We start from the raw sequence: 24723 nt of genomic DNA on the forward strand, positions 1-24723 counted from the left end.
GAAAATAGAGCGGAAAATTAGAAAATTTAAGAATACTTAACCACCATATTAAGTAATCATGACTTTTGTTACGATAGCATTTTTTAAAAGCGCTATTTACAATTCAAACCTTTTACATGTAACCTTGTGGCGTTTGACATAACATTGACAGAATGCGTGCTGCAAATATCGTCAAAGAGGATCTAAGAAAAATGAATATGCTTTAAAATGAATGCTTTGATCAGAGTTATTACATTGATAAAATAATTACAGTCGCTAATTGTTTGTGACATTAATCTTGAAAATGCATGTTTTTCACATGGTGAGTTATATGTTGCCAGATCTCGTGTCGGAATACTTTAGTTAATCATACCAATTCCAAATCAATATTCATAGTTAAGACAGGACAACGTATATCGGGTCCGCTAGTACGTAAATAAATTACATCTACCCCTACCTGTATAATATATACAACTAAGTCGAGAACTTTTGATAAAGCTTTGAACGCTCTGCAATTACATAATTAAATTAATAACCTCGTTCCAAAATTTTGTGTGGCACTTTGTTTTAAATTCATTGTGATGTCGACATTGCGTGATGTGAACATTTCTCGGAATATAATTGGTGAATCATTAAAAATAGTGTTTTTTATTATCAGATCAAACTGAAATATTAATATGATTTCGCCACCTGGGGAGACCATTTCTTTAAATGAAAGTAATTGTTTTTTAATTTAATTACAAGGGGCTGCCTACAAATTATTTATATCGCGTACTTTGTGAATTAATTTAGTTAATTCAATTGCTTTTATTACAAAATCGATTTTTTTGTTTGAATACTATAGATCATTTGAAGTACACTGAATTCAATGAAGACATGGGTAGACATATAGTTAAAAATAAAAGTATAGACATTTTTTGAAAACCTTTTATTGCTCCATTAATAGGAGCGACTAGAGGTAACAATAATATTATAGGCAGTGTCTAATGGTTTAACAGTTTTTAACTAATTTACAAAGGTTGAGCAACGGATTTTGGTGCGTGGGTTGCGATGTATTCAAGAGCTCTCAAGATGTAGTCTGGAACTGGCACTGGGGTTGGGAGATGGGCACCCTGAAACAATATAATTACAGTAATTATAGTGACTAAACACAACAAAGTCTTCCAGACGAAAACTATAACGTTAATCAATTGAAAATATTGTGAACTATCAAGACAGTATTACAATTTGACTGCTTTGAAAATCTAGCTATTCCTAAGCATATTTGTGATAGCCAGACAATACCACCTACAACCTAAACCAGCAGTATGTACGAACTGGAATGTCAACTTTGCAATGCACGTTGGCGAATCATCGTTATTGCATAATCAATAGCTAAAGTTACCTTGAATGCAAATTAAAAGATTTATATTTTTTGACGTCATTCAGTATTTCGGCTACTACTATGTACCCCATTTATAAATTTTGTTTTACTATAGTTACACAATACTTACAGTTGGCTGGTATCCGTTCTCGTTAGCGACGTAGCTAACAGCGTATACTTGACCGTCTGGGCCAGTGTATGAGTTTGATCCTTGAGTTTCAATAGCTTCGTTCTCCTACAGCAAGAAAAAAATACATTAATATCAGCTATTTGAGTAAATTGAATTTCGGTACGAAAATATTTGATAATAGTTTGAGTGCGCTCACGCAGATTAAGATTTTTGTATTATAGACTAGCGGTACAGTGAAATGGTGTTTAGAGATAGTAAAGAAATTATTTTATCTTAGGGCATAATTGTACTTTGAAAATGACTTTAGATTATGCTAATACAACAAACGGAAATACTTAAATGAAATGTTTGGGAAGTGTGAAATATATTTTTTAATTTTAAAATGTAAAGATTTTTAATTAATTATTTCCTAAAATCTTAATTATTAATGACAAACGAACAGGATTGTCTAAATAACATTCCGATCATCTATGAGGTCACGATGACACGCGGTTATAAAGTGACTTTTTAACCCGAACCGGCCTTCAACAAAATACCAAGGTCAAGTTTTATATTCATTAACATTTATATATTTCGGAACATATTGCGTGGATCGAGGATGTGACCAGATTTAAATGCTAACTTAGGAGATTTGTTAAGTGCTTTATTGTGCCTGAAGATTTCTAAATGTCTTAACGAACATTTTATTGGGACTTGTTGATAGAAGCGTTAAACAATAAAAGCCTTTTAAAGTTTAATACTCACGCGGCCAGCGTTCTTCAGTACTCCACTCTCTTGGGCCTTGATGCCGTTGCTGGTCTCGTAACCGTATTTGTACTGGTCTGGGAAGACATCAGCATCTTGGCTGACGATTTGGGCATCAGTGTCGACATTGCGAACAATATGGGACACGTCGGCGGCAGCTAAGGCCACGAAGGCGAGGATTGCTACGAAGGATTTCTGGAAAATAATGTATATATATTAAGTTGGTATTTTAGGCTTAACTGTTATTTAATAGCGCTGGATACTCTACATTTGGACTCTGGATTTCCAGTTGACATAAGTGGCTTTAATATAACATCTACAGTTCACAGCTGCGGCTTGTATGAAATTCCAAAAGTTCAACATTTAATGAATTCTTCGAAATGTTTTTGAAAATTTAAGAATATAAAATATTAGGAATAAAAAATCTGAAAGCCTTGTTACTAAAATTGATGACACAAATTAATATTTAGTAAAAAATAAAGTTTCTAATAAATAATTGATTAAAAAAATCGATGAAATATAATCTTGATGTGTTCGCTTACCATGGTTTGTATCAAGTTAACAGGCAATGTCAAACTATGATCGTAAGATAAATGTCCCGCGTTTTATACTCGACCGAGATGATTCGATTATGGCTAAGTATCGTAATTTGCATTATTTTGCAAGAAAGAATTTGATTTTGGATGTTACAAGGTGAACGCGATATTGGTTTTTCGGATGATACCCGCCTCGACTACTGGTCTTAATAATAATAAAGATAAAACAAATATTTAAGTTTCTTTAAAAAATTGATTATTGGTAATAGGTTATATAGTAAATCGAGAATTACCATTATAAATAAAAAATTGAGTTTGGCAGCATAAAAGGTACCCTTCTACAGGAACCAATCATTTAAAATAAGGTATAATGTTATATATATCAATATTAATCGTTATTATTATTACTATGTAGGTTAAGTTTGGAAATACTGTATATTTGTATGTATGGAATAATAAATGTTGGTATATAACTCATAAGGTGCACGTGTATTGGCTAAAGAGGAGTGAATTGTTAAAAGGTAAGAAATCTAAAAGTATTTCATTGTAAGTTGGTATGTAGCTTTCGTCTGACATTATAACAGTATCTGGAAAAGCTATCAATCACATAAGTATAGCAATACTGCTGAGAATCATATTTTGTTTATCAAAGGAGCTGGATAACACCCAAATAATTGAATACTACTAATAATTGGTTTTGGGAGGTTCAAAGTCGTAGAATTGGGAATCAATACAATAAATAATAAACACGTAAAAACTAGATAATAATTACATATATCAACCATTGTAACGTGCTACACCACAAATCCATTGACACACACACTAATCCTCAAGAGTCTTAAAAAAAATTTGTGTGTAAATATCTTTTGAGGTTATGAAGACAGGGTGTCCAGTACACCCTGTACATCCTGTATGTAGTGCATAGAGGGTGCCCTAATAAAGATGGATAAAAGAAATAAAAAAGGTGGAAAAGGAAAAGCATTGGTAGGAAGCGAATAGAGAATCAAAGTCATTCGTCATCGACGTGATGCTCACATTCTCACTCTTATTCTTCATCCTATAAAATCCTAAACCTCCTTCCAATCTCAAAAATTATTTAAATTTTTTGGGAGCGCAAAGCTATGGCTTGCGCTCTTCCATAAACTATATCCTTGAAATCCAATCTCATAAGCCTTCCTTTCTTGGCGAATCCTTTATGGTCTATGCAGTGAGGCTATGGAATTCACTGCCCGCTATTCACTTAGCTCCTCCTCTATCTTCCTTTAAATTTCTTCTGTACAAACATTACCTGTCCACATCGGATCCCTAACTTCCGTACTAACTGATTTAAAATTATCGTTATTCATGTGCACTTTTTCTTTTTCATGTTTCCTTGTTTTATTGCTGTCGTGATCACTGTTTACATATGTTTATTGCTTTGTTTTTGTTCCAATAGTTTTATTCTAAATAACTATACGTCTAATGTATTTTTACACTTCTTGCTTACCTAATCTAAATTTATTTTATTTATTTTCAGTGGTTGCCTAGAAGAGATTGCTTTAATGCGATAAATGATAAATATATATATTCTTAATTTGTAAATATTGGAAATAAACGAGCTTAATTATTATTATTCTTATGTCGTGAAAACTAACATAACTATTATAAAGAATGTAATTCAATTTTTTGTAGTTTCATATATAAAACTACTATTCACTGCATGTTATTCAGTACTAAAAGTTATCTATTTATTTCAATGTAAAAAGCATTCAGTGAAAAAAATCTCCATTATTAAAGAAGCTATCTAAAATATCATATATAATTGTCTCTAAAATTAAACATGAGTTAAGTTAATCGTATTTTTCAATGAAGTACCGTTACCTCGGTCATGAGGCAGACAATTCATTAATGTTTTACTCAACATGGTCGATTCGATCTTCCTATACTTCAATACGGAATCTAAATCCAAAAACCCGAGAATCGAACGAAGGAATCCCAGTTCAGCTTCTTCAAGGCATATCTAAAAGCATTTTATTATCTGTAGTAATTCATCGACATATCAGGTGTCGAATTAATCCATTTATGGTTGTATAAAACGGTTTGGAGGAACACCTTGCGAAATACCTGTTGAATTTTATGATCCAAAAAATATATTTCCAAATATTATAAATGGTAAATGTATGCGAAATATAACTGAATTTGTATGTTCGTTTACTCATTGTCGATAAAGGTTTTTTAATTTTTATTTTTTCTGACTGACCTACTGCTAGTAGAGCTTTTCATATTTTTTACAAATCTCAAAATATATTCTTATCATGATATGCATCGATGATTTCGACATTACTACGCTGCGCCAGGAAAGCACCAGCTCCGCGGTACCTGGTATTGTCAACCAGCCATCTGATTAAGTCTTCAACAACCGTAGCAAATGTCTTATATAGTGGGCAAGTATTTGGACCATAAGTTTGACAACAATTATAAATAACTTAACTTATTATTATGACATTATGTAAATTAATATGACATTTGTATGCCTATTTTTATATGGCTGATTGATAATTGATCAATCTAAATGTACCACATTCTTGCAAATAAATGATTTATTATTATTATTATTAAAATGATCCCCTCGACATCGAACAAAATATAGTTAGTTAAAAGATTCCTGGGATACATTCTTTAGTATTTGAAAATAAGTCATACGATCACTGGATCATAGTCAATAATAATAATACAAATCGTAACTTGTTAAACGTCTTTGACACGAAGAAATAATTTAAAATTAGATTTTTGTGTTGACCTTTTATTTTCTACACTATATCTCTTTATATATCCTTCTACATATTTTTTATCTCATTAGTTTTATATATCTGTTAAGTTTCCTTGTATCGATGAATATATAATTCCAATATTAGAAATAATAATTCGATTAATTATAAATTCCACGAACAAGCTAAATTAAATAACGTTAAACGGGTTTAATTTTTAAATTATTGTGTCTCTAGGTAACACAAGGTCGGACTCTTTTTTTAAATATCTTCTATATTCACCTGTTTTGGATTTTAATTTAGTATCAATAATTGTCTTTGTTTTCTGTATGACTAAAATTCTTATAGAAAGTTACTTTCTAGGTGATTCTCAATGCTGGCGTTTTAGCCCGGAATCTGTAACCACTTTTTATTAAGTTAGTTAAGACAATGGAGGCAGTGCAAACTTTATATTATAATAACTTTATTTATATTTTAATATTGAACATTATTAAATTAAATGGAAATTGTATTCGTTTCTACAAAAAACTCCCAAGCGAAATTGTAGAATTATCACTAAATAAATTTAACGCCCTCGATAAACGTAAATAAATCAATAAAGCGTTATATACATTAGATGAATATTTCAATGATCATAATCCTAATCCTTGTATTTACCCAAAACTTAGCGATTAAAAAGAGTGGTGGAAAGTTTCTTGCCAGTTCTTCTTGCCCGTTCTACGCCCTTGACTTGCGAACTGGTAGTAAATGTAAATTAACAATTAATTTAACTTCTTTTCTGACGTTCATAAGTGTACTGGTTTAACTACATGAATAAAGTTATTTTGAGTTTGAGTTTAACATTGATCACATTTCTGTAAAATCTGTGTTCACTTGACTTGTTGTTCCCACGAGTATAAGTGCGTACTCCTATTTCACGATGCCTACTGTGCTGTGCCTACACCATGCTGATCTTTGTTTTTAATTTATTTTATTATTATTAAATACTAAAATTGTCACGTGGAACGTGTAATTGTTGCAGCTCCCTACAAACGTTGTGTAAAACAAAAAACGTGGCGATTAAAAAGAGTGGCGAAGAGTTCATTGCCAGTTCTTCTTTTCCGGTCTACGCTCTTGAGAACTGGCAGTAAGTGTAAAATTAGAAGCAAATCATATATATTTCTTTTTTGACGTTCATAAGTGAACATTGTGTTACCTATATGAATAAATGATTTTGAATTTGAATTAGGCTCGTGTTCAACAGTGTACCAGGATCAATCCTAAACTAAAGCACAATAACCGAACATAATAATTAATAATGGATAAATATAAAATTACAACAAATGCTGCAAGCATTAAAGGTACACTATTTCACATTAATTTTTCACTTAACGATAAAATGATATAGTGTGGTGGGGCCTGCAAATCGATTCATGTGTAAACTTACCCACAGTATAATAACTTAGACATAATGACTATGTATCTATAAGAAATACCGATTTTGTAGGTCATCAAGGAACAGTCTTATGCAAAAGCGTTTTTGATAAAAGCTTTGTTTCAAAAAAACATAATTGCGACTTTTGTAATGGTCTATATTTTTAATAACAGTAGTTGCTGATAATTGTCTAAAGTAGGTGAAATCTGTTTTTTAGAAATAAACTTTATATAATGTTAAACTGTAGCCGTTTTAATTGTTATGCAAATATTCATCATGATTGCGACATAAAATTTTCAAAATAATTTCGGAATATTTTTAAAATGTTCCCAGATATCCATCATTTACTAACGAGCGTGTCGTGCTGAATACAAGTAGTGATTGTATGAAAATTTTGTACGTTAACCATAATTTGGATGCAGACTGGGACATGTCATTAGAAAAGCTTTTGATGCAGCAATGCATTCGTTCTGATATCTTTAGATATTTTTTTAGTTTATTTCTTTAGATATTTCCGAATCAATTCGATTTAGAGACGAAACGTAATAATTAAAAGGCAACGCAGTCTCCATGGGCGGTGATATTACTTTATTTATTTGTTAATATCAGTCTATCTCAGTTATTACTAATTCGTTAGGACGACAAAATAATAACCACACCGATTATCCTACATAAAACACATTAAAAAATTATATTTATATACCTTAATCTTATATTAACAATATAGCAAACAACTCTTGTGAACTCAGCCAGTGTACAAACAAATAGGTCAACCTCAATAGAAAATTTGTTAATTATTTGTCTTGCTCCGTTATATACAGATTATGATCCCGATCCGTAAGTATCTTAAATAAATACACTGACATAACGTCAACCTGTTTTCTGTATAAAAAAACACTGTTTTTGTGTAATAATTTTAGTATAGAAGTATAATATAGACTAGCTTGTACAGCTCCGCTCTCTTAAGATCTCTAACCTAACTTATTTACTCTTCTAACACACCATACACACTATTTGATAGACAGAGATAAATGATTCGTTAAAACAGTGCGCTGATTGTCGTTGAGTTTTAATACATAAAGGTGTAAAGCTTTTAATAATGACCGTCTATAGACAACCGAATAGCTCGAGCCGCCCTATCCTCTTCATCATCTAATCATCATCAACTATTCTGGCAGTCTGTAACAGACAATAATATATTTATTGTGTCATCATTTTTTTGTATTAAGAGGCAAACGGGCAGGGAGGCTTATCTGATGTTAAGTCATACCTACGGTCACTCATATTGGCAGAAGGCTCGCAAGTGCGTTGCCGGACTTTTAAGAATTACCCTCTCTAAGATTCCTCTTAAACATAATTTAAACAATAATCATCCGGTTATTTGAGATAATAATTAAAAATTATAACCTTCACTTTTTGTTTTTTACAATAATTGGTATATTGCTTTTTTGCTAATCTAAAACACATAAATTAAGTAATAGGTCAAGTGTGAGACTTGATACCTAACATGACATTTCGATACTTCGACACTAATAATTAATATTTTATTATGTCTAGACAAATATTTGCGAGAACGGTTGTATTTCTGTATTAAATATTTTTATCTGATTTTACATGTACTATTCTATTCAAGTAACAATGTTATTCCAGTGGCTTCAGCGTGTGACTCTCATGAGGTTGTAGGTTCGATCTCCACAGCTGTGCACCAATGGAGAAAGCGCAAGTCTATGTGCCCATTTAACATTCGCTCGAACGGTGAAGGAAAACATCGTGAGGAAAGTCGACGGCGTGAGTCAGGCACAGGAGGCTGATCACCTACTTGCCTGTAATCTGAGGCCCAGACCTAAAAAGGTTGTAGTGCCATTGATTAATTTATTTTATTTTATCAATCAAATCAATTTACTACCTAGTGTATATTATTTTAATGTACAAAACTATTATTCACAAGTGACAAGAATGTTTTAAAATGGTTTACAGTTCTAACTAAAATGACTTTAAGAGCTTTGAAATAACGTTACATATATTAAAACTTAACTAACTTGACTTCAATGATAGCAAAAGTAATAAACTTTATGTCTGTTTTTTTATGGTATGTTTTATGTTGTATGTGAAATGTTTTAATTTATTTCCCAGTTTGATATTAATTGTTAATTTTCTATAAAAAATTACCTTGACACTGCCGACATAGCATATCTTATGATTTCATACCAAAATAAAAAGATGGTTAACTAATTCAGACTTTATTGCAATACTTCAACGTGACATAACAATCCAAAAGAAATCCCTAATTCGTGCTTAGTTCTTCTTTGCTAAAGCCTGGACAAATGGTGTGTGGCTGGCGATGTACTCTTGGGCGCGGAGAACGTGCTCTGGGACCTTGGGAACGTGGCTTCCCTGTAAAAAAACAAATATTAAATAATTATAATAATTCAGTAAGTATGGGTCTAGTTCCTCAGATTCCAACAGATTCTTGGATAATTTTTTTATAGAAAATCAAGTCATATATGTGGACGATGTTCTGATAAAAATATGTAATGAGATTGAAAACTTAACTTATTTCAACGATAGTTCTGTGCTGTTATGTATAACATATATCGAAATAACAGTGTACTCTTCAGTAATCACGAAGACAACTTAAATGAGTGACAACTTTAAGTGGAACTTACAGTTGGCTGGAATCCAGCTTCGTTGGCGACGTAGTAGAGCTCGACTGGGGTACCATCGGGAGCTGTGTATTTCACGTTTCCTTTAACTTCGAGGGTAGCGTCTTCCTGCAAAAGAGAACATAATAATTATTCAAGGCAACTGCTACACATAACAAAACAGTAAATTCTATGTATATGATTACGCATCTAGTATTTAAATTTTAACCTGATTTTCTGACTCTAACTAAATGGTATTAAGATATAATATAAGACTGATAAATAGGTCATGTAAATAAGGAATATTATGTGTACTACTCATAATTTGGTATGAGTTAAACAATTTTTTCTCCAAGATTAGGTCGCCAATCACGGTCATAGTATTTAATTTCAACTAGGAAGTATTACGCCATCGTTGACGAAAAATATCAAACCAAAACCATAAATAATATTTTACATACATTAACGCTACATAGATTACCATTTAAATCTTTGTTCTATCCTTGACAAAGAAAGGCCGACATTTTAATAAAATAAACTGTAAATTAACGACTTATCCTCTTTCTCTACTTATTAAGGGCTTTACTGTGTTTGAGTTTCGTTTATAATTAGATAACTTTCGCAATCTGTGAAGATTGAGTTTATGTAAGTTAAAATTAAATCTCTTATTTTTTAATGTCGTGGCGTTTGAAATCCTGAATTATAGAAACCGTTATTTATTAGAAAAAAATGTCTACTTCCAATTGGGTTTTTAAGTAATATTATTTGACTCGTACATATAATACAGACGCAACGTTTGTAAGTTAGTGCATGTAAGAAGTAATCTGTGGAACTACTGAAACTAACATTCACCAAAGCTTTATTATACTTAAGTGTAGGGAAAATTTACAGTTTATTACGAGAAATTGCAGTCTCTCCCGCTGAATTAAGTGTTAAACTAATCTATGGACTTGAAAAATTTGGTGATGATTGACAATTGAATTAGAATATTCTAAAGAAAGAATTGTCTACTTCCAATTGGGTTTTTAAGTAATATTATTTGACTTGTACATATAATACTGACGCAACGTTTGTAAGTTAGTGCATGTAAGAAGTAATCTGTGGAACTACTGAAACTATCATTCAGCAAAGCTTTATTATACTTAAGTGTAGGGAAAATTGACAGTTTATTACGAGAAATTGCAGTCTCTCCTGCTGAATTAAGTGTTAAACTAATCTATGGACTTGAAAAATTTGGTGATGATTGACAATTGAATTAGAATATTCTAAAGAAAGAATTGTCTACTTCCAATTGGGTTTTTAAGTAATATTATTTGACTCGTACATATAATACAGACGCAACGTTTGTAAGTTAGTGCATGTAAGAAGTAATCTGTGGAACTACTGAAACTAACATTCACCAAAGCTTTATTATACTTAAGTGTAGGTAAAATTGACAGATTATTACGAGAAATTGCAGTCTCTCCCGCTGAATTAAGTGTTAAACTAATCTATGGACTTGAAAAATATGGTGATGATTGACAATTGAATTAGAATATTCTAATTTATTTATATGTAAGAATATTATTTCTTTTAACAAGACTTACAGTGTTAGGGTTCTTGACAACACCTTGGGCTTCCTGGACGATACCGTTGCCGGCTTCGTAGGCGTAGTTGAATCCGGTGCCATCAGGATTGGAGTCAGACCTGAACTGGACGATGGGGACCTGGTTGTCGGGGGTCAGGATGTGAGACACATCAGCGCTGGCACAGGCCACGGCGACGGCGAGAACGACTAGGAATTTCTGTAGAAAGTTTTAAAATTGATTTTATTATACGTTATAATCACAAATATTTTAATAAGACCGAAAGAATTTAAATTACAAATTAATGTATCAACAAAAAGAAATTACAATTTTTTTCCATTCAAATTATTTTGATATGAATTAATCCCATGGTGATTTTAAATATTTAACTAAATATAATAAAACATAAAACGCTTACCATATTGTTAGTTATGAGAGCTCGTAATGAACAGTGTCTAAATGAATACACAGGACATCTTTTATAGGTTATCCAAAATCGAGAATTGAATTTATTATTATCTTGTTTTGTGCGAACTTGTAGCGTCTAGTCATAGAACATTTTACACAGATGCACCAACGTCCTTCACTAAAACAGTATTACGATATTGTATAATGAATGTTTATTTTAAAAAAATCGACAATACACCTGTAGGCTAAGAGTATTATAGGTACTGTATGGTCTGAATATTATTACTTACTTATATTGTTTAGGACTAGGCCTCAGATTTCTAAATCTGTTTTATATCATATGTATGTTTTCTTTGTTTTTTGGCAAACCAGTTCCTTACGATGCTTTCTTTCACGGTTCGAGTGAAAAGGAAAACATCCTGAAGAAACCGGCTTGCTTTGGACCCAAAAAGTTGGCGGCGGTCTTCAGGCACAGAAGGATCACCTATTTGACTATTAAATTAACGAATGATCATGAAACAGATACCGAAATCTGAGGCTTAGTTATTTACAGTTTCTTAATCAAGACGGACGGATAAGAAGAATGCCTAGAAACTTTCTGCCACACCCTTTTACCGTTAAGTTTTACTGTTTTATATATTTGTAAGGCAACTACTGCTCTGAGCTCCGTATAATAGATGGAAATACTGCTAATTACGCTTTTTATTAAAAGGAAAATCCTATTTGTCGGAAACAACAGTCTCACAAATCGCACTGAATCAACTTGCTTTGTTGCATTACAGAGCCACTGTGCTGGTTACGCACATATGCAAAAGAGTGGCGGAGAGTTTATATTCTCTTCCGTTCTACGCTCTTGATTTGAGAACTGGCAGTAAATGTAAAATAAGAAGCATTTCATATACATTTCTTTTTTGACGTTCATAAGTGTACATTGTGTTACCTAAATGAAAAAGTGATTTTGAATTGAATTTTAAACATACTTACAAGTATTCTTAAATATTTATTTATTTTTCTGTGTGTTCAAATAACAGTTTAATTAGAATAGGTTTTATCTATATAACGGAAAAACACGATTTAAAATCGGTTTTCATTTAGTTTTTATATAAATTATATTATTATTTTGTTTAACTTCTTTTACTATCTCTTGTATGGTATGTTGGCTTTTAAGTGGTGGCAAGCTTTAATAATAAACCGAAATGGGTTTTAAGTTCACAACCAATCTTTTGACAAATAGCCAACACATAAATTGGTAATGTCCAATCTGTAGTATTTTTCTTTGACGCAAAGGATATTATTAAAAAACTGTGTATGTGATATTTGAATACATTTAAACAAATAGGTAAATGGACCCCGAAATCATTAATTCAAGGTCCATCCTTACTATCTTAAAGTAAAGGTGATGAATAAAAACTTGTCTTTGACCTTTATCATCATTAACTTTCATGTTGAAACTTGTATAATTTGTTGTTTGAGACATGTCTAGCTTTTAATCAGTAGACAAAAGTCTATGTACTCTGTAGTAGAGTCTGCTGGATGGAGCTCACAATTCCACAATTGTTACATGACTTTCTTAAAATTATTTTTACTTCAGAATATATGTATTGTTAACTTTGTTGAAATTTTGCTATATTTTAAATCGGCCTTGTTTGCCACGTATACTTGCCATAAATTTGACATAGTGATAGATAACTTAATAAAAAAATTACTACAGTATTACCTAAAGTAATTTGAATTTAGAACATTATCCTACTTTAAAGGATAAACCAATGTGCTCTGAGATCTTTTCGTAACTCATTTAGAATGTTCTTGTTTTTGACTTTGTATAATACAGATCAATTTGATGACTGTGGCTATAGAGTTCTTATGGGAAGATAATGTGTACATATATATACGTATACATTTTCTATAGTTTTCCATAAATCTAATAGCCTTATAGATACTGATTCAATCAGGATATTGTAACAGTAGAGACTTAGGAGATTTCATCTCTTACAGTTTAAGGTCGCCATAAAACAGACAAATAACAACAATTAATAACAAAAAAAATCTATCAACGTAAATCACAACTATACATTGGTGTATAACAAGGTCATGTATTGAACATATATTTTTGAAATAGTTGATTTATTTTTAATTTATAAGTACCTTAAGTCCAGTAATAGTTAAACAGGTGAACATCCTGGGATCGTGCATACGAAGCATGGCTGTGCAAAGACAAACACTCATAACGGATTTGATAGAACAGAGGGCAAACGGGTAGGAATAACTGATGTTAAGTGATACAAATAGTTATAAGTGGTTTCGCGAGTGCGTTGCGGGCCTTTTCATAATTGGTACGCTCTTTTCTTAAAGGATTCCAAGTCCAATTCCGAAATTCAGTGGATAGTTGAACTTACTTTTTTTATTAACAATTAATGCTCAAATATTTTTGTCTGTTATATGTTAATTTTTTTTAATGCTATGCATTGTGCATAAACACAGTTATATAGATTATTTAAAGAAATAAGAAAAAAATAGCACTTCAAGGAAGTGCATCAAAATGTGTACAGCGAATGCATCAAAAGACCTAAAATAATAATTTTTAGGCCTTTAACAAATTGGCGAGGTAGGCTCGGTAGGCTACCCTTGCTGCTATTATTGATTTACTGAGCTCTTTAAAACCCAATCAATATTTTTTAAACTTATTTAAATACACCACCTATAATTTATTACACATTAACGTAATAAAAACAGTCTAATAATTCCATACATACAAGCATATGTTATTCTTTGAATTGAGGCCCATTAAATTTGATATTGTTAAAATGGTTTATAAAAGAGGCAAAATCAGTAGATTTTGGTGAAACACGTTCCACATAATTACAAGCCATAGCCAAAAAGAACCCATGACAATACAGACAACAAGGAAAATGTATTTTAACATTAAACACTAATACAAGATGGCGCTACGCACACTATTTGTAAATAAGTAATATTATGAATAAAACTATAGATTAAGTAAGCTAGCTTAGGCATTGATACGGATTAATACGAATAATGATTTTATTAACTTCTACAGCGAGTAGTCCTAGCAACAAAAGCTTCTCCGTCTTTTGTTTAAATTACGCAACTTTAAGCAAACCCAACATTTAGCAACATCACTAATATCCTTCGGCTTTTAAATTTGAAGAATATTGTTTGGTTTTTGGGCTAAAATTGTTACGAAATTCTATTCATATTCTGTAATACGTACATCTCGTATTAGGATAATTTTTGTAACTTTGGTGAAACATATACACGACACACACGACAATATTTTATACCAAAATTTACAATTGCATTTCATAACGCTCACATACAGAAAGTCTTTGTTGAGTTGTTTGTTATGACTCACTACTGAATGTTGTCTCCGGCACTATCGCAATTTTTTATTAATCGCAGGGTAAATTTACAGTATCGATATTGTCTATATTATGTATTTAATATTATATTCTTGTAATTTCTGTAGTAAATAAATTAAAAATAAATATTAAAATGTAATTATTGTAAAAATGTTTCGTTGGCGCTTCTTCGAAACACAATTAAGCAATATATCAGTGTGATTACTAAACACTTAACAGTTACATTTAGTATTAATATTTCAATAAAAACAGTGTTGTAAGCGGCCACAGCTACATAATACACGAGCTACATAAGACACAAAAAATAGATATAATTGCCCATCAATCATATATCTTGTTGGGTGTGCGACTTGATATTTATTTTTTCTGAGTGTTTTTGTTTGAAAGTTATTAACTATGAACGACCTACTTAGAGAAGATTCGCATCAAGTTTTCGTCTATATGCGAAATAAATTTGTTCGTGGAAAAGAAAGATTTAAGGCATGATTTATACCCAGAAATCGACGGTTTCAGATAAACGGCTGACCCTAGCTTAAAGAAAAAATATCAATTAACCTTATCAAAACGAAAGTTGTAACGAATTATTAAATAATACAAGCCATACACAAGTCTCCCTTGATGTGCGCAAAAAGCCGCGATTACCAGACTAAATACAATTATAGTAAACTCTGACCTAAATCATGCTTAAGGAAGAATCGTTACCAAAATTTTAAGACTTGTATATTATACATTCCGAACATTATCTTCGGCATTGATAAGCATATAGTATAGTCACCAGAATGACGTACAAATAATAGATTTGTCACAAATAGCGTAGCTGTAATTACTATTGAACATAGAATATAAGTTGTGTTTAATTTCGTGATATTACCACATAGGTTAACATCCAATGTGATTAAACAAAAAAACTTAAGTGGTTAATAATATACCTAACAGAGTTTGAAGTATGTATACCATATGCCGATATCGACTTACATCATATTTCAGCCATACAATGCGCAGAGGGGAACTGATCATGGTTCACACATAAGGCAAAAGATCACGTGGTCGCTCAACAACCAGATGGACCGATGCAGTGAAAGACTCATGGTCCCAAAACTGATATAGAAGACTTTGGACAGAAACCAGTGGAAACAAATTGACCGCTCCAGATGTTTCCTTGCTGACCACGGCGCTCAGGCATGAGCAACCGAATGAAGAGATAGTGAAAGCAATATAAAAAAGAACGGTGGAACGACCGCTATAAAGAACTACAAAGGAATGAAAAAAAATCCTTGGTGATGGTGATCAGCCTTTTCTTACGTCGCGGATTGCTATTTTTTGATTCAAAGTGCATTTGTTAATTTTGCATAAATAACTCCATTGGTACACAGCAACGATTCGAACGAATACTCGAGGAAGCATCAAACTTAACAACGGAAACTTTAACTTATAAACAAAATTTACACAGATTACAGGGTTAGTATTTCATACTACACAATATAATCTTTATAGATTATAAAAAATATAGTATATATATGTTCTTACATAGAATACTCATAGTTTTTAAATTTACGCTTCTGGAATCTTTTTCCTTTTCCATGAGAGCCTTAGAACTTAAAAGGCTTTCCGCGATCGACGAAATTTCAGTTCTAGGTTAGTGCTTTGAATACCTTTGTCTTTGACTTTCATGAACTTTTCTAAGCTGAGCAACTTAAGTAAAAAATAATTTTATTGAACCCCTAATAAAATATAAAGCGCACTTGTAATACCGATTTAGTGTAGCTTTGATAATAATCTATATTCTTAATAATCAATCTCAAATCTACATTCTTCAAAAAGCTAATATTTTTATAAAATAATAACCGGCTTAAAACGGTAACCGGACCCCAGAGCTGGTGCTTTTCTAGCTCAAAAAGTTACACTGGTACACTGCAACAGGGACCAAAGTTTTAAAATTGGTTTTAATTTTATTTTTAATAATTTTTAATTAATTTTAATATTACTATGTAGGTTAATTTGTTAATAAGGCATGTTTGGTTAATTTTAGGTTTTATTAAACGATATATATATATTATTAATGTACAATAAATAAATAATATCATTAGGTTAGATATATATTATATATAGGTTAGTATCTATACTGATATTATCTACTACACTATCTAAGTGTTATGAAGAATTTTACTATAAGCAGATAACATGAATCATGTATGTCAAATTACTAGGTGCCCACGACACAGGTAATCTTAGTGTGGAGACTAATGCACTTTTTTTTAAATATGTATACATCCTTCTTAATTATGTGGAAAAAAAACATTCTTTTTTTATAACTTAAGAGTTATGTTTGATTGTAGTCGCATATTTTAGGAAATACTGTAATTCACCATATTTTTAAGAACATTAAGTCTAAAGTCAAATAAAAATGTGAAATAAATTCGCAGTTTCTATCAAAATTTTCCTCGTATGAACCGTTTTAAATAAAGTATGTTGTCTCTCTTTTTATCACAGGGAAAAGACAATTTGACAGAAGGAGACCAAATAGTACCTTAATAAGCTTATTCAATTAGGCTGTTACAACTTTTATGTTTACATACTTTTACAAATTGGGAACAAATTACACCTAAAGTTAAAAATAATATCTATTACGAATTTTGTAACACTTTTTGCTTACATCGAACTCTGATACGGTGCATTAAATTTTAATTAAACTATAATCATAAATAATCTAGATCAGCTGCTGTTGCGTCTGACACCTGATGTCTACAGGGTTTTAAGACATGTGAAATTCGCCGCGATGACCTGAGATTTATGTACCTATTTCCGGGTATGTTCTTTCGATCAGCCCAAAGGCATGCTAATTACTTCACGATATTTTACATCACACATAGGAGATCAATTCATTGATGCACAGTTGTCATTCAAATTCATGACCTCAGGTTTGTGAAGCCAACTCAATATTTTTATTAATGGTTATCATAACGCAAATACTGTCTGATGTTGTTGAAATATTATATGCAACATTATATTGTCTTTAATATAATCTCTTTAAATTATACCTTTAATATAACAGTTAAAATGTGTTCATAAATTTTCTCGTGCGTAAAATAATATTCATGAATACAAAAGAAATTTAATGGATCTTGTCTGGAATAAGAATATGAATGATATTGTGCTGGTGTTACGTCTTTTGTTGTTTTGATAGCAGTTACTTTAGTATTTCTTTAAACTTGTCATAACTCTTCGTTAAAATAAGAAAAGTGCGTCCAAACTTATTTGGAGTACTTGGAATCGGATATTTTCTTTAAGTATGAAACTCTTTTAGTTATCTATTACTATATATATATTATCTATTACAATTATTATATATATATATATATATATATATATAATATATAATTAATAATTATATATATATATATATATATATATATATATTCTTTAGTATTTCTTTAAACTTGTCATAACTCTTCGTTAAAATAAGAAAAGTGCGTCCAAACTTATTTGGAGTACTTGGAATCGGATATTTTCTTTAAGTATGAAACTCTTTTAGTTATCTATTACTATATATATATTATCTATTACAATTATTATATATATATATATATATATATATATATATATATATATATATATATATATATATAATATATAATTAATAATTATTATATATATATATATATCGCTTGGTATGTATCGATGATGACGCAAAACGTGTCCGAGATCCGTATTTTAACAGTGCATTAACTTTCGTGTTGTCCCGATTCGTTAAAGGACTCTTTCATTCGTTAAAATTATTTTCTTCAAGGTAGAAGGGTAAACGAAAACGAATTGTTGACGCCAGCCAATATTTGAGACCCGACCATATACAAGGAAATTTTAATGCAGACACAAATGCAAACTGCTATAACTATTGCAGCTCGATGTCATTAATAGACCGACACCTTAGCTTATCAAAGGCCTTTTACGCAACATTCAAACAACATTTATTCCACAAGGGCAGAAATATGGAATCATAAATAAACACTAAAGCTTTGCTGCCTTGAATAATTCCATCACCACCACAGATATTTTTTGAATATCTCTACAGACGGTAAAGTTATAGGAAAAATAAAACACACCTAACCTTAGGCTAACATTGCATTGTTTCTGATTAGGAAAATCGTTGCAAATTACTATCAGCTCCACCCGAGTGAACCCGAGAATAACATAAACACATGCTAAACAACTTACCAAAGTCGCAGTCAACAGTAGGAATTACATCACACAAATTTAATGTGATTTTTTTTCAAAGAATACACAAAAGAGAAATCATGGGATATCAAAATGTTGCTGATTGAATAAGGTATAAATTGAGTGAAATATCAATTCGTTCATTAAGTTAGCATTCAAATTCAAATTGGAAAAAATCCCTTTCCATTTGAAGATTTATGATTGGCTATTGAGGCCTATTTCCGGCCGAAGTGATAAAATCAATATGAACAATTTATATATCTTAAATATGGCGAACTATTCAAAGACCAAATTATGGATATCTCTCTATGTGTTCAATAATTATATCATATAATATGGTCAATCCGGTTCTTTTCGTCCGTTCTACGACCTTGATTAGAGTTAGTAGGTAGTAAATGTAAAATTAGAAGTATTTACTATGTATTTATTTTTGATATTCGTACATTGTGTTACCAATACGAATGAATAATTCTGAGTACGTTTGACTGTGATTAAATAATCAGCGTTTGACGATATAAACAGTAAGACAAAGGCAATTTTCTTTTTTCAAATCCCGAGCTGATGAATCTCCCTATGGGATCTTCAATCATATGGCCTCATCTACTTTCCATAGGAGATTGCAATTATTTAAATAGACAGCTTACTTCTTCCTCAAAGGCCAAGAAAACCAATGGGTTTTCTGAAATATGTGTTAATGGGATGGGATTCCATTTATGACAAAATATATATTATAATATGTTATTTCATGATATATTCAGTAATGAAATAATAAAACGACAAACATGAGCACAATAAGCATTTTCTCTCTCTCTTATTATCTTCCTTATGAACAATTATTCGCGTTTTTAATGAAAATATGTGTTGATTTAAGTTGGTAAATTTTAAGCAAAATTGACAGTCTGTACAATCAAGCCGCGACTCATAGAAATATTACTCCTTTTATAATACTTAGATCATGATTGCTAATGCAAAATCACTAGGATCTTAATATTTTAAGTAAGTTGGGCTTAGTAGCTTTATAAAGTCATATTTAAGTGGCAGTGGTGTAAACTAAATTTTATTTATTTTTATGTAGAAAAAGGTTTGCAACAAATGTTTATTACTTCAATGACTACTTAGTAAAAATACTGTATGGAGGTTATAGCAGGACTTGAAAAAAGCCTTACAAATAATCTTGAGATAAATTTAAACATTTCAATATATACGATTAGTAGCATGACCGAGTGTTAGTTCAGTAATTGAACCACATCTTGTATATATTTATGTATTCAATTATATATTTTCATCCCGTACTCATGCTGTCGACACACTGTAACCATAAAAACATTTTATGGCACTTTTTGAAAGTTGAATGGTAAATCTGGAGCAGTACTTCCTCATTTTTTTTTAGAGACATATAATGTGTAAATCTATTTCTTTGGATATTGATTTCTTTTAACGTGTGTGAATGAAACATACTTATGATAATGTATTTACAATTATCATACAATATTAAACTTCCGGGTCACTGAAAAAGTATTTATTATTTCATATAAAATGGGAAATTGTTTCTGTGATTCATATTTTATAGATTTTTTTTCTATTAATCATACGCCAAACATTTCCTATTGATAAATAATAACTAAAGTCCACAGTTAGAAGTGGACGATAACTAAACAAACAGAGATAAGAATTGATAAATAATTCACTTTCTAAAATGTATTTGTCATCTACGCTTGTATTGTTATTTAGTAAAAAAAAGTATTAATATAAAATGTATGGTTGCAGGTATTAATTGAAATGTGAATCTAGGAATTTTCTGTGTATAATACATAAGGTGCTGATTAGTCAATTAATTTTATACGTCGCAAAGCATTGTTAGGTACAATTTTGACCCGATCTATATCACAAAGGTATAGTACGCCCAATCATTAATATTGCATAAAGCTTCCCCTGTTAAGAACTGCACATGCGCAGTAGTAGCTCTTTTCCATACAAAACAAACGACAGACGTGTTTCACTAAAGAAAATTACAAATATCAAACAGCTAAGCCAAACTGAATTTATTAGTATTGATAAAGCGATTCGTGAATTCTAATGGAAAGTGAAAACCAAAACAAACAGAACACAACAATGTAAACATGAGTGAGCATAAGATATTGTTTTGTATTTTCTTTCTTATTATTTACTGCCTCTACAATGTTAACATGTGGTTTACGGCTATGAACAATCATGTTGAAGAAACAAAGATTGAGCCGGTCGATAAACAGCCGAAAATAAAACAAAGTTTTTCAGTGAAAATCTCAAGGCACAATACAATTCCATTGTTCATGAAAGACGCATGCAGCGTTTTGGACATATTCACCAAACCGGATATACACAGGAAACCACATACAAACAAAATGGACTACGATAATGGTATATCTACAATTGGTATAACCGTTTTTCTTGTGATACTAGTTTTAAATGCAGCTATGGATGCATTTAGAGAAAAATCAGAGATGAAGGAGAAGGAAAACACAGAAGGTAGAAGGCAGTCCCTCGCAGAGTTTGCTAATAAAAGGCCATTAAGACGTGAGTCTAGTAGATTCGGCTTTCAATTGTTTCAAATTTCTGAAACAGAAACGAAAACAGAAGAAAACCAAACTCGCAAAACAAGACCATACTTAAGAGGAGAGTCGATAAATTCTTATCTAAGTGACAAGAAGACTCATTCAGAAACCGCCCCAGCATCCATTGGTGACATAAATGAGCCCAAACTACTAAAACGACAATCTATTGCTAGACTCATTGGTAAGTTAAAACCCGATCAATGTTGTATACGCTTTATTTTTCGATTTTATAAATTTTAAATATCTGTTTATAAATCTGTTATGCTTGATTATACTAAATTAAGTCTGTCTGAAAACGCAAATCGTAAGTAAATTTAGTATAATCATTTGGATGTTTATGTATGTAAACGTTTAAACTTTCCTCTTCTCATTGTTTTTTTACAAGGTCTGTCTGACGAGTGAATTACGTATTGAGGTAAGATTCCATACATTTTTTTGCCTTTACACCTGCATATGTTTTATTTATGCACGCATCACAGTTCTGTTACTGCATCATATTTTTGTTGTATTCATGTTTTAGTAAGATCTTACTTTTAAAGGATATAATACATATTAACGAAATACTTTTAATTGATAACGAAGGTCCAGGCTGCTATAATTTTTAATAAAGAGATAAATATTAAAAAATAAAAACAACTATCAATTACAGGAGTACCGCACACGTTTGAAATTATATTATCCAGTTCAATATGCATTTAATTATCGCAATACATACTTGAAATCTTGATAAATCATTTTTTAAATCAATACATTGTAAAAATAGTTTGTCATATCAAATCGATTTCTGTCGTATAATATCTGTTACACCATCCTTTGTTTTTAGGAGCACGGCCAATTCCAATGATACGTCGTTCATCCTTCCCAGTTCTTCCCTTGAACCCCGATGTCCAGGCGCTGATGCACCCCAATCGACAGGCGTCATTTGACAGCGACGATGAAGCAGACGGGAAATGTCGAAGGATCAGAATTATTCGCCGATACTAATTGAAGTGTTATCTATTATGTACATATTTCAAGTTTTACTTGGTGTTCTCTATAAATTTGTTAAAGAAAAATCCTCAACCTAAGCTAGAAGTATCGTCACAGCTAAATAACTAAGTCAATCAGAGCGTAAAAATAATTTTACAGAAAGAGACAAAATAGCACTTTAGATAAAAGGGTGAAAGTTTCATGAATAAACGTTGCCCATATTAAGATCTCGTTCTCGTTTGACTTACGAGATTTACGTCTGTGTAATTATAAAAAAAAAACTGATAAAATTATCTTTTAATGTCAGTCGTTGGCTATATAAAGCCTTTGTCAAAAAAAAACAACACAAAAAGTACTGTTTCAATTGTTTAGAAAGTTAAGATTAGGGGGAAATTACCGAAAATCGTGGCTTAAATCAAGGCGACTAATATATACCTGTTGTAAATAACTCATATATATTTGGCTCTTATAAAGATCTATTATGCTATTCTATTTTATATATAGGCAGTGTATGGTGGAATAATAAAAATATTGTGTCTGTTAAAATGGATAAACAGTATTCTAGTTATTAAAAAACATATACTATGAACAAAGACGAGCTATTGAATGAGAACATGGTTGGTGAGGCCTTACCTCTGGTGGCATAAGGGTAAGAGATTGATATATGACAGAAAAAAGATTTAACAAATATATATAAAATTCATATTTTTGTTTTTATTAAATAAATTAAAATTATTTTTGGTTATATTTAGTTCAGCGTCGAAGCTGCAATTTATTCTCAGCCGTTATTTTAAAGTATCTAAAGCAATATAATTATACAAGCTATCTTTCATGTCGGTTATAAAAATAAGAATTTGGTATAAATCCTGGTGTTGTGAATCCTTTTCATACATACTTAATGTAATTCGATCTAGTTTTCTATTGATCTGATGTGATACATGAATGAAGAAGTCGTTTTAAAGTACGCTGAACTTCATTAAATCATTGTTAATACTTATTCTATATATATTGAGAAATATTACATACAATTATAACAGGGTTACACGTTAAATGTATTAAAAAATGATTAATTAAATGATAAAACTATTTTTTTCTATTATTTCTTATATTAAATCAAATAAGTATTATTTTAATTTTCCAGAAAAAACATCTGATATATAAAGTCTTACAACCGTTTCGATGAGTTTGACTATTCTAGGTACCACAATGTACACTTATGAATGTTAAAATTGAAATATATATGACATGCAATAATTTTACATTTTTGAAGAACTGGTAATAAACTCTCCGCATTGTTTTACACGATGTTCGTAAGGAGCTGCAGCCCTTACACCATGTTCCAAATAGCATCTGAAGTAATTAATAATAATAAAATAAATTAAAAACAAAAGCACTCACTATTCCCGTCGGACCACCACAAAATATATAATTTGAAAATAGGTGACCATTTTTCAGTGCCGAATATCTAGGATCTTGGAGCTTTCTGTGTCTTATTCACCTATTTACTCGTAATTCTTTTCATACATCGTCAGCAAACCTGAAACTTGAAAGACGGAGTGTCTTAGACACAGACACACACTTAATTAAGAAGAATTATAAAGAAAACCGGAATCTACGGCCAATTAAATAATAATAAAGCCAATTTAACATAATTGTATACCGATTAGGTATGATACCTTATTCTACGTTAGTTATGGATCCTTCTTGAGTAAAGGCCTACTCCTGAACCTTCCTTCCTTTCCATTAGGATCTGTTCTTTGCTTTCTCCATCTCTCTTACCAGAAACCTTTACGATGACGTCAGGCTATTACCAATTGTATATTTTTTCTCTTCACCTGTTTAAATCAGTGCCAATGTGAGAATAAACAACAGTAAGATGCACAGATTTTCATTGTTTACAAATGGTGCCGAAATGTCCTCGATCCGTCCCGCTTGGACTCGCGCCAAATTCTTGTCTTCAATACGTTACCATTTTATTGTATTCGTTTTATACAATAAACGATTATTTACTTTTTTATAAACAATTATTCCCCGTATCACCTC

The 24723-nt window shown here is 31.0% G+C and overlaps 3 protein-coding genes across 4 annotated transcripts; 1 reads left to right on the plus strand and 2 right to left on the minus strand.

Moving 5' to 3' along the window:
• Positions 1-754: 754 nt before the first annotated feature.
• LOC123709625 (cuticle protein CP14.6-like) lies at positions 755-2860 on the minus strand. Its single transcript, XM_045661078.1, has 4 exons — positions 2759-2860; positions 2217-2411; positions 1473-1577; positions 755-1091 (listed from the first exon to the last, which is right to left on the minus strand). Exons 1-4 carry the CDS (start codon positions 2759-2761, stop codon positions 990-992), a joined length of 405 nt encoding a protein of 134 aa, XP_045517034.1. The 5' UTR covers positions 2762-2860; the 3' UTR covers positions 755-989.
• A 6277-nt stretch (positions 2861-9137) lies between these two features.
• On the minus strand, positions 9138-11696 carry LOC123709626 (larval cuticle protein LCP-17-like). Its single transcript, XM_045661079.1, has 4 exons — positions 11539-11696; positions 11142-11339; positions 9580-9684; positions 9138-9307 (listed from the first exon to the last, which is right to left on the minus strand). The coding sequence occupies exons 1-4, from the start codon at positions 11539-11541 to the stop codon at positions 9209-9211; spliced, it is 405 nt and encodes a 134-aa protein (XP_045517035.1). The 5' UTR covers positions 11542-11696; the 3' UTR covers positions 9138-9208.
• Positions 11697-20846: 9150 nt separating this feature from the next.
• On the plus strand, positions 20847-23767 carry LOC123709624. 2 transcript variants are annotated; one of them, XM_045661077.1, is made up of 3 exons: positions 20847-21892; positions 22097-22126; positions 22535-22625. In XM_045661077.1, the coding sequence occupies exons 1-2, from the start codon at positions 21241-21243 to the stop codon at positions 22111-22113; spliced, it is 669 nt and encodes a 222-aa protein (XP_045517033.1). In that variant the 5' UTR covers positions 20847-21240; the 3' UTR covers positions 22114-22126; positions 22535-22625. The 2 variants fall into 2 exon arrangements, with proteins under 2 accessions (XP_045517033.1, XP_045517032.1); XM_045661076.1 differs by lacking the exon at positions 22097-22126 and having other exon boundaries at positions 22535-23767.
• Positions 23768-24723: the final 956 nt, after the last annotated feature.

This window comes from Pieris brassicae, chromosome 5 (genome assembly GCF_905147105.1).
Source record: "Pieris brassicae chromosome 5, ilPieBrab1.1, whole genome shotgun sequence".
Classification (NCBI taxonomy): domain Eukaryota; kingdom Metazoa; phylum Arthropoda; class Insecta; order Lepidoptera; family Pieridae; genus Pieris; species Pieris brassicae.

What these genes read in the sequence shown, in the direction of transcription:
- LOC123709624 (XM_045661076.1), top strand. Translation starts at nt 21,241, where the DNA reads ATGAGTGAGCATAAGATATTGTTTTGTATTTTCTTTCTTATTATTTAC. An exon ending in ATCTATTGCTAGACTCATTG is followed by an intron (nt 21,893 to 22,534) that starts GTAAGTTAAAAC and finishes CTTTGTTTTTAG; the next exon opens with GAGCACGGCCAATTCCAATG.
- LOC123709626 (XM_045661079.1), bottom strand. An exon ending in TTGTCAAGAACCCTAACACT is followed by an intron (nt 9,685 to 11,141) that starts GTAAGTCTTGTT and finishes TCTCTTTTGCAG; the next exon opens with GAAGACGCTACCCTCGAAGT. An exon ending in AAGCTGGATTCCAGCCAACT is followed by an intron (nt 9,308 to 9,579) that starts GTAAGTTCCACT and finishes GTTTTTTTACAG; the next exon opens with GGAAGCCACGTTCCCAAGGT.
- LOC123709625 (XM_045661078.1), bottom strand. An exon ending in TACTGAAGAACGCTGGCCGC is followed by an intron (nt 1,578 to 2,216) that starts GTGAGTATTAAA and finishes TTCTTGCTGTAG; the next exon opens with GAGAACGAAGCTATTGAAAC. An exon ending in AGAACGGATACCAGCCAACT is followed by an intron (nt 1,092 to 1,472) that starts GTAAGTATTGTG and finishes ATATTGTTTCAG; the next exon opens with GGTGCCCATCTCCCAACCCC.